The sequence below is a fragment of the Chrysochloris asiatica genome, unplaced genomic scaffold (genome assembly GCF_000296735.1).
Source record: "Chrysochloris asiatica unplaced genomic scaffold, ChrAsi1.0 scaffold00080, whole genome shotgun sequence".
In the NCBI taxonomy this organism is placed as follows: Eukaryota; Metazoa; Chordata; class Mammalia; order Afrosoricida; family Chrysochloridae; genus Chrysochloris; species Chrysochloris asiatica.
Window position 1 is genome coordinate 783,540 of NW_006408598.1, and position 10,011 is coordinate 793,550.

The following is a 10,011-nucleotide window of genomic DNA, read 5'->3' on the forward strand; positions in this document are numbered from 1 at the left end:
CTCCCACAACAACAAATAAAAAAGGATGAAGAGAAATGTATGTTCAACAATGGTATTTTGTAACTTTTGAAACAAGTTGTGTCTTGAGTCTTTTTCTTGTGTTTTTGTCTCACTGACTCTAAGACCAAACCCATCTTGAAACTAATGTTTCTCCTTTTAAAACAAAAAAAAAAGCCATCAGTTTTTTGAAAAACAGACCTAGTATTTAAGTATGTTTAAATTACCCAATAATTTTTATTCATTTGTCATAGACATAAATTCTTGTCTGTGTTTCACTACTTAGATTTCTAAATTCGGAGCTGTATCTGGTATGTGTGACAGTGCTCTTTGAATAAAACTGAAAAACATCAGATAATGTTGTAGTATGATAAATAGAACATATAAGATTAAAGAATAAAATAAGGAGCCAGAGTTAAAAAAAGAAATGGCTATGTAACTTTACTTGGAAAATGGGAATATTTGACCATATGTGGTTTCCTTTCTCCATAGTAACAAGTGGCTGCAACAGGCAGATCGTCTCTGGTTTGCCACAGTCTCTACCACTTTGTAGTATTGTCTGATTTAATGGACTTATTTACATCATCTGCATAGCTGTTGGAGGCAACTGAGTTGGCCACTACTAATCTGAACATTTGTGGGCTTTACACAATAATAAATCATCCATTTTATCTGGTTTACTGTCTTAGAGAGGGGAAGTAGAGTTGATCCATTATTTGCAAATTTCGTCTTTGTAAATTTGCTTATTTGCTAAAATTTATAACCCCAACATTGAAACTTGTGTCATTTTCAAAATTATTCACAGACATATAGACAGTGACTGAAAATTTGACTTACCCAATACACACACATTCCCAGTTGAGGCTGAACAAGTTGATATCAGCCTTCTTGTTTCAGCTCTCTACAGTAAATAAGTGTCCTACTTTTAATCTCTTTAATGCCACATTTTTTGTGCCTTTTCCTGGTGAGTGCACTGTTTAAAGTGGCCCCCAAGCATACTGATGAGGTGCTATCTTATGTCCCTAAGAGCAAGAAGCTAGTGGTGTGCCTTACAGAGAAAATGTATGTGTTAGATGAGCTTTCGTCAGACATGAGCTATACAGCTGTTGACCAGGAGTTCCATATTAATGAATCAACAGTAAAATGTCTTTAAACAGACGCACGTGTAAAACAAGGCAATACTCTGATCCATTGATGAAAATGTTGTGCTTCGAGGCTCAAAGGAACCTAACCCAGTGTTTCTCCCAGGAAAAATGGATCAGTATTTACTAATTCAGTGTTTTCAGTGACTTTATAGAACATAATTACTGCAAATAATGAGAATCAACTTTAATTTTCCATCATTATTCTAACCTTTCTCCATTCTTCCTTTTTCCTTTCCTCATCTTACTTCCCTTCCCTTATCTTCCTTTCTTTTCTATCACCATCCCTTACCTCTTCTTCCCTCCACTCCTTCTATTTCCTTTCACTTTTCTCAACTCCTTGATGAGAACTGCTAGAAGAAAACAAACTCACCAAACCTATAGTGCTGTTTATATTGGTTCTTATCATTTCTAGAGAAGAGTTCTCAAAACTCCTAGGACCACAGCTAAAAATGATCATGAGAGAAGATGGAATAAGAGAGCGGAATGATACCATCTGTTTTAAATACAGATGGACTGTCCTGAAGAACTTTTACAATCGATGGTACTGTGATATTCGTAGGCTAAAATTTGAAGTCTTAATGTTTTTTGAAATGTGTTCTCTCTAGTTGTGTAAAGAAAGCAAAAATTCCCACTACTGGATCAATAAATCCCATCATGATAAATGGAAAAATATTGAAGTTGTCAAAGACTTCCCCTTGCTTGGGTCCACTATCAACCCTCACGGAAGCAGCAGTCAAGAAATCAAATGACATATAATCCACACAAGTGTTCAAAAACAAAGATGTCAGTTTGAGGACTAAAGTGCACATAACCCAAATGATATTTTCAATAGCTTTGTATGCATGTGAAAGCTGTAAAATGAGTAAGGAAGACCATTGAAGAATTGATGCATTTGAGTTATGGTGTTGGAAAAGAATATTAAGAGTTCCATGGACTGCCAGAAGAACAGACAAATCTGTGTTGGAAGAAGTATAGCTAGAGTGCTCCTTAGAAGCCAGCATGGTAAGACTTCGTCTCTCATACTTCAGACATGTTGTCAGAAAGGACCAGTCCCTGGAGAAGGACATTATGCTTGTTAAAGTGGAGGATCAGTGAGAAATAGTAAGACCCTCAATGAGATGGATTGGCACAGTGGCAGCAGCAATGAGTTCAAGCTTACCAACGATTGTGAGATTGGCACAGGACTAGGCAGTGTTTTGTTCTGTTGTGCATGAGACCACTATGACTTGGAACTGACTAGATGGCACCTAACAACTTAACAAAGTTATACATGAGGGCTTTAAAAAGTTCATGGAAAATTGAAGTTAACAAATAATGGAAATTTTTCATGAATTTTTTCAAATCCCTCATATGGTATTCCTTTGTCTCTGTAAAGTATTCCTGATATGTCCACAGTAACTATATTTAGGTGGTAAGAAATCTGGGAAGCTTTTATCAGAACTTACATTCCTGAGGAGTAGCTATATTTACTGTAAAACAAACCCACAGTTGTGCTGTGTGAAATCCAAGTGGTCAAGTGGACAGTGTTTTTGTTATTTTTAAGTGCAGTTGAGTCAGTTCAGACACATGGCACCCCTGTCTTTAATATGGTTTCCGAGGAGCAGCTGATAGGTTTGAACCACTGACTTTGAAGTTCAAACTGACCTTGTGGTCCAGTGTTTATCCTACAGTGCTACACTAGGACTCTGGACAGCCTTTGGTGGTGGTGGTGGTGTGCCATGGAGTTGGTTTTCTGACTCATTTCATAGTGACCCCACATAGGGTTTCTGAAGTTATTATAGGAGCAAAAAGCCTCATCCTTCTCCTGCAGAGGAATGGCTGGTAGTTTCAAACTGCTAGCCTTGATGTTAGAGTTCAAGTCAGAACCACTACACTACCAGAGCTCCTTAGATAGTTTTAGAGGGTGAAAATTATGATGAGAGATTGAAAGAAAAAAATGAGTTTTCTGCCTGAGGTGATCACTTTAAAGGTTCACACTTCATGAATTCTGAATCAGTATACTAAATATCAATATATTTGAACATGTGTTGAAGTACTGTACCTGGAATATTCAAAATATTAATCAGGAAAAAGTGATGTTATTTATTTGACATCTAGTGGAAAACAAAAATTTGGTGATGTCATAAGTATTCTAATTTGAATAAAAGAATATATGCCAATAACTGAAATTCACAGATTGTCTCTAAATGTTATTTGGTCAAACTACAGAAAAACAGGTAATAAGTATCCAAATAGGCTTCCATTTCTGGAACACTCCTACACACCCTTCAATATCAAGTGACTCAAATGTAAACACATCTGTGAAACCTTCCCAGCCAGCTCAGTCTTCTTCACCATCTGTCCTAAATCAGGCAGCTGAGTGTTCCTCTTCTGGGAACCCACAACACTCTCAATCTAGTTATAATACATAATTTTATCACACTGACTTTAAGAGGTCTGAACTACGCCCTTGATATATCTCATAGCTCACTAACCTGTGAACTCTTCAAGGTAGGGATTGTAGCTTATCCATCACTAACTTTCAACTGGTGTGGTGCTATGGGTTAATGTGCTATACTCCAAAGTTGGTTGTTTGACCACAAGGTTAGTGGTTCAAGCTCACCAGTCACTCCTTGGAAACCTTATACAGGGTCGCTATGGATTGGAACCAACCCGACAGCACTAAAAATAACAGCAACACCTCTACCCAATAAACTATCAGAGAATCACACATAAAGCAAGTGCTAAATACAGAAGGAAAAAATGAAGAGAAGATTTGACTTTTACTTCCTCTTCTTTTTTCTAGTCACAGATGTGAAAAGCAAGACTAAAGGGTCTTGCTTTTAGGATCAAGGCAATTTACCAACTGTCTGGTTAATTGCCTTGATCCTAATGTTGTTGTTAAGTGCCGTCGAGTCAGTTCCAACCCATAGCAACCCTGTATAGGGTTTCCGGTGAGTAGCTGGTGAGCTTGAACCACTGACATTGTAGTTCAAATGGCTTTGCAGTCTGGTGCTTTAATCCACAGCGCCACACCAGGACTCCTTGATCCTAATGGGTACATCTAAATTCTTTGTAATGGTTTTGCAGTAATTTTTCTTATAATGAATTCTTCTGGGACTTCACTTGGATCTTTTAAACTGTTCTAGGGCAATGCAATTGGTCTTCATGGACTTGGTCTTCTTTACTTTTATGGAAAAGGAGTTCCTGTGGTAAGCTAAATAATTTCATTACCTTTTCTTCACATTTCCAATAATTTAAAGATAAAATTATTGTCACTTATTAATTTAAAGTACTTAGTCTCATCACCTAGTTTTCCAGATTATCATCATAGAGAATTAAACAACTGAGTGAAATATTTGCCAAATATATGAAAAGCAAACAGACTTGTGATAAAAATAACAACTCTAATGATATAGATTCTAAAAACCCTTGCTATCATCTAACCCCTGAGGATTTTATTTATAGAGAATTTTGTCTTTTTACTTTAACCTCTCTGTCTTTTGAGTGACCTTCCTCAATATCTAACAAAATCTACTGTTCATGTGGGGAAAGACATCATTTGTAGTAAAAATGTGATAGCTGCTTCCTAAGAGAATTTGATATGAGTTGGATAAAATGTATAATTCTTTGATACCATTTTTATTAGCCTAAATCACATCATACACTGCCTCTATTTTTCAAAAAATATCTGGAAAGCAATTGTTACAATGGGTTATATATATGCCTTTGAATAATATGGTGTAATTATCTTACAGAATTATGCTGAAGCGCTTAAATACTTTCAGAAAGCTGCAAATAAAGGATGGCCCAATGCACAGTTTCAGTTAGGTTTCATGTACTACTGTAAGTGCGACAAAGATGGCTGCTTTATTTAGAAGGAGAAATGCATTGTTAAGTCTGCTACTTTGATAACAAAAATGAAATGGCTGGTGTGAGTGGTTTGGATGAACATTCAGGAAGCAATTTGGAAGAGGAACTTGAAGACTGAAGGAAGATAAGTTGGGGGAGAGGGCAGGGAACTATAGTGTCAGAAAACTCACTTTTGGAAATACTAAGTCTGAAGTGCCTGTGTGGTATACAAATGCACATACATACCCAGAAGCAAGGATGACACTCAGAAGTCAAACTTGGAAAGATTTGGGAAGTATTAGCATACAGGTGCTAGTTAAAGATTTAAGGGTAATTGTGCAAGCAGAGAGAAAACTGAGTGTGAGAGAAAGGAGTAGTGGGTCAACATCAGACAACTGGTAAATTTCAGTGCTGTATTCAAAGGAGTCCTGGTGTGGCTCTGTGCGTTAATGCGCCAGACTGCAAAGCCATTTGAACTGCAAGGTCGGCAGTTCAAGCTCACGAGTCACTCCTCAGAAACCTTACACAGGGTTGCTATGGGTTGGAACCAACTCAACAGCACTTAACAACAACAACAAATTGAAAGGATGGACAAAAGAGAAATAGTCACCAAGAAGACTGAAAAGGCATGGTCAGAGGAAGAGGGAATAAAAATGTTCCTAAGGAAACCAAAAGATTGAACTATCAAGTGAGAATAAATAAATGAGCACCCATGTGCAATGTAGTGAGAAGCCTGGTTAAAAAATAAATTAAGAAAGGACTGAGTGTGAAATGGAGACTGTTGATGAGGTCATTGGACTGTTTAGGATGAAAACCATATGGCAGTGGATTGGGTTGCAAATGGAAGATGAGAAAGTAGGTAAGTAAAAAATATTTTTGCAAGAAGTGTGCTTAAAGAGAAAAGAACTAGAATGGTAGCTTACTGCAGACCAAGAACCAAGAGAGAATTCCTTTTAAGATAGTGGGTGAGCTGAGTATGATTTTTCACAGAGAAAAGAAAACCATTCAATGGAAGTGGTGAATGGATAATGGGTGAGATAAGATCACTGATGACAAGAAGTTCTGGAAATATTTGGGTGGCAATAGGATCTGAGGAGTCCTGGTGTGGCACAGTGGGTTAATGCTACAAAGCCGTTTGAACTGCAAGGTTGGCTGTTCAAACTCACCAGCAGATCCTCGGAAACCCTATACAGGGTCGCTATGGGTCGGAACCGACTCAATGGCAGTTAACAACAACAACAATAGGATCTGACATGGCCCAGAAAAAGGAAGGGTCTAGTTAGCCTTGATAGAAGAGGGATTTCTCGCCCTTTTAGACTAGTGGGATAGAGGAAAGCAGAGTGCAGTACCATAGGGTAAGGGGGTGTGGGGAAGAAAGCCAAATGAAGAAAGATAATGCAGAGTTTCTTCAAAGAGCTAGGATGTACAAAGTTTCCTTCTGACAGCCAGGGGAGAGTGGTAGGGGCAGAGGTCTTACGAAGCCATGAAGATATGGTATTATCTCAGAGGGAACTGAAAGAGAAAGTGACCAAAACAAAAACCATGAGATCTGAGCATACCTGAGTATTTCACTAAGTGTTTCCCATCAAAGATGGATCCAGGACAAGTTCAAATTGCATCATCCAGGAGGCCAGATCTGGTCAGGAGGTCAGCAGGCATTTTCCACAGTGGCTCAGTGGGAGGGCTTGTTTGGTACTGGCCGGGGAGTATGAATCTGTCTAAAATGGCTTTGAGCCCTGATAAGTACTGAATCAGCAGTTCAAACCCACCAGTCACTCTCAGAAATCCTATATAGGGTCACTGTAAGTTGGAATTGACACAAAGGCTCACAACAACAAGATGGCTTTGTTCTAATTCATTCTAAGTCCTAGGCCTATCATCAAGATTCTTCAAGCTTCTAGACTGAGCGTAACAATAATACCAAACACAAGCTTTTACACATCTTAGAAGTCCCTGGCTGATGCAAATGGTTCATGTGTTCAGCTGTTACCACTACCAACTTCTCTGAAAGACATCACATTAGAAGATTCTGGACAGAATGGGGGAAAAAAGGTGAAACAAACTTCAAAATCATAAAAGAAGACCAGGATTACTGATCAGATATAGACTAGTGGGACCCCTGAGATTATGGTCCTTAGTTACCCTTTTGGTTTAGAAATGAATTCACACCTGTGACTTCGATTTTCAGCCAAACGATAGACAGGTCTAAAAGAGGAGCAACACTAGAGAGGTATCTACACCTTAGAATAATCAAACATTTGAGATCAAAAGGGCAGCATTTACTCTAGGGTGAAATTCAGAAGGGTTATTGTGAAAGGAGAATGGAAACAGGAAACTTTAGGAAGAAAGTGGGATAAGGGATTATAGGGATTGCAATCAATGACATGAAACAAAATGTAAATGAATTGTTGAGTGGAAAAAGTGGTTTTGTAAACCTTCACTCAATTCACAACAAAAAGTAAAAATAAATAAATAATAATATGCTCAACTCACAAGAGGAGTAATGAGGATGCAAGAGGAAGTATCCTAGATTATGAGAAGCTCTTGAATCTCAAGCCAGTGTTTTCTCTGCCCTACTGCTCCCAAACAAATCTGACCTAAACTGGGCCTCCTAGAGACAGACTTTACCTGCTCCAAACTCCAGTTACCACCGGGAAGAGCTCTCTGGTCCCCTGGCATAGAAAGATGGTTAGGATAGCAACATACCTCATGGCGGAACTTCTGGTCCTCAGAGATTACCACTTGGGCTTCTTTACAAAATGGTAGTTAAATCACATTAGGGGGATATTTTCATAAGGCGGAGCAGTCCTTCTTCCTCAATTTTCTGAATAGGTCAAGAACATAAATTTCCACCTTTTTTACTGATAACTAAACATCACTTTTTTCTACAAGTAGTGGTTCTAGAGCAGTTTGACTTTCTTTTGGCTTTTCTTGTCCTATTTAAAAATAGTAGGCCTCACTATAACTAGAAATCCATAGATTATAAGTAAAATAAACTGAATAAGAGGTGGCCCAATATTATGTTAATTTTCAGCTGGCTCTGGAGTATGGAAGGATTATCAACTTGCCTTCATATACTTCTACTTTGCATCTCAAAGTGGGCAACCCCTTGCCATTTATTATCTGGCCAAGATGTATGCCACAGGAACAGGAGTGCTAAGATCCTGCAGAACTGCTGTGGAGGTAAATAATAGGTTCTTTTACAGTACTTTTTATTTATCCTACAGAGGAGGTGATGATATCTTTAACTTGTTGGTGCCTTTGATTTCATAAATATTACTTCTTCTCCTTCAGTTGACAAATGTGAGTGCTGACATTTGCCAAAGAGGAAAAGCAGAGATGCAACTCAAACTGGGAAAGGGGAGGAAAGAAATGACCCCTTTCTTTCTTGCATTTGGCTTTTCATCAAGTTTAGAGCTAGCCTTCATGTTCGGTTAAGGAGCTCTGCTTCAGCCTTCAAGCAAATCACTTCTAGTGTAGTTGGGAGTTGCTACTTGGGAAATGAAACACGTGACTTAACTTAGAAAATGTAGCCCACTTCTGCCCAAAAACCAGGGCCCTTATGTTTTCGATGATTTTGAGGACAATTGAGAAAGTGGATTCTTTCGACTAAGCCAGTGATGTACTTTTCCAAAGAGGTAATTTTAGGACCTTAATGCCTTTCATTGATTTATTAAACATTTCCGCTGCATCAATATAAATACCTCCATGTTGCAATCTGGTCCCTCTGAAACTCATTTTAAAAGCTGCCAGCTAATAATCTATCTTTAGATTTGCCTCTTTGCCAACTTCCTAATGAATTATTTATGGCTAACCTCTTTTGGTTACATAAGGGCTATTTAGCTCAGTCGGATGTTTATCCCCACAGTTCTCTTACACACCTTTCTTGCTGTTATGTCAACTGTACCCTCAGGCACTATCTTCCCTTCCTTCTCGCCTTTCCACGTGGCCTTATAACTCACCCTTGCAGAGCAACAATGCCCAGAATGTCCCTTTAAAGAAAATTAGAAGTCAGTCATTCCTGTCCTGCCAAATCGTCCCCAAGTCAAGAAAGTTTATTACACAACTTTAAAATAAGCCTGAGGACGTTTCAACTCAAGACAAAAAATATACACTTGTAATCTTTGCACCTATAAGGGTATTAGCTCTCCCTCGTAAATAATCTGCAAAACTCATTCTTCAGACCTGAAAACCTTGCCTGATCAACTAACAGAAGCTGAAGACTGGCTTCATTTATCATCTGCCTGGAATGAAATATGTTATCTAACTATTCTGTTTGATTTCTCTCCCCATATACAGCTTTATAAAGGTGTCTGTGAACTAGGCCACTGGACTGAGAACTTCCTGACAGCATATCTTGCCTATAAGGATGGTGATATAGATTCTTCTCTTGTTCAATATGCACTACTTGCAGAAATGGGGTATGAAACAGCTCAAAGCAATTCAGCATTCATTTTGGAATCTAGTAAGATAAGTTAAAAATTCTCTGCAATTCCCCAATCATACATATACAAACATGACTTTACTATATGGAAATTTAAAGCTTTACTAATAGAATGGTTCCTTTTTCAGAGAAGGCTAAAATTGTTGAGAAAGAGAAGATGTATCCAATGGCACTTCTGCTGTGGAATCGAGCTGCCATTCAAGGTATTGAACTTAGATAAGAATAAGTGTACATTTGGCTCCTTTCCACTGTTCTTCTATCTGACTTCAGCTGCATTCTTGGGCTCACAGTCAGAATGGTTCAGAATACCAAGTAGATGGCATTTCAAACTGTATTGATGGTCACTGTTGGGTTAGCCTAGAGGTCATGTTTAATAATTCATTTCTGTGGTTCATTCGCTATGACACCAGAATGGCTGCTTAAAACATTACAAATTTATTCAAGTAACCAGTGTTCTGAGTGTTCTGAGGTCTTTACTGAACTAATCAGAGATATGACCTATATCTCAGTGAGTTTATATGTGAAATCATTTCTGTATCTGAAACTCATTTGATTTCTCTCTTGAAATATCACATTGATGATTACCACAATTTT

The 10,011-nt window shown here is 38.1% G+C and overlaps 1 protein-coding gene and 1 pseudogene across 1 annotated transcript in view; both read left to right on the top strand.

Moving 5' to 3' along the window:
- LOC102828811 overlaps window positions 1-1,629 on the top strand; it is a 2,859-nt pseudogene extending 1,230 nt beyond the window's left edge.
- Window positions 1-10,011, top strand: part of SEL1L2 (sel-1 suppressor of lin-12-like 2 (C. elegans)) — a 126,928-nt gene that overhangs the window by 48,936 nt on the left and 67,981 nt on the right. Inside the window, exons 8-11 of the mRNA XM_006865641.1 lie at window positions 4,271-4,333; window positions 4,880-4,967; window positions 8,008-8,156; window positions 9,546-9,620. Coding sequence (XP_006865703.1) covers window positions 4,271-4,333; window positions 4,880-4,967; window positions 8,008-8,156; window positions 9,546-9,620 — 375 coding nt within the window. The remainder of the gene's footprint in view (window positions 1-4,270; window positions 4,334-4,879; window positions 4,968-8,007; window positions 8,157-9,545; window positions 9,621-10,011) is intronic.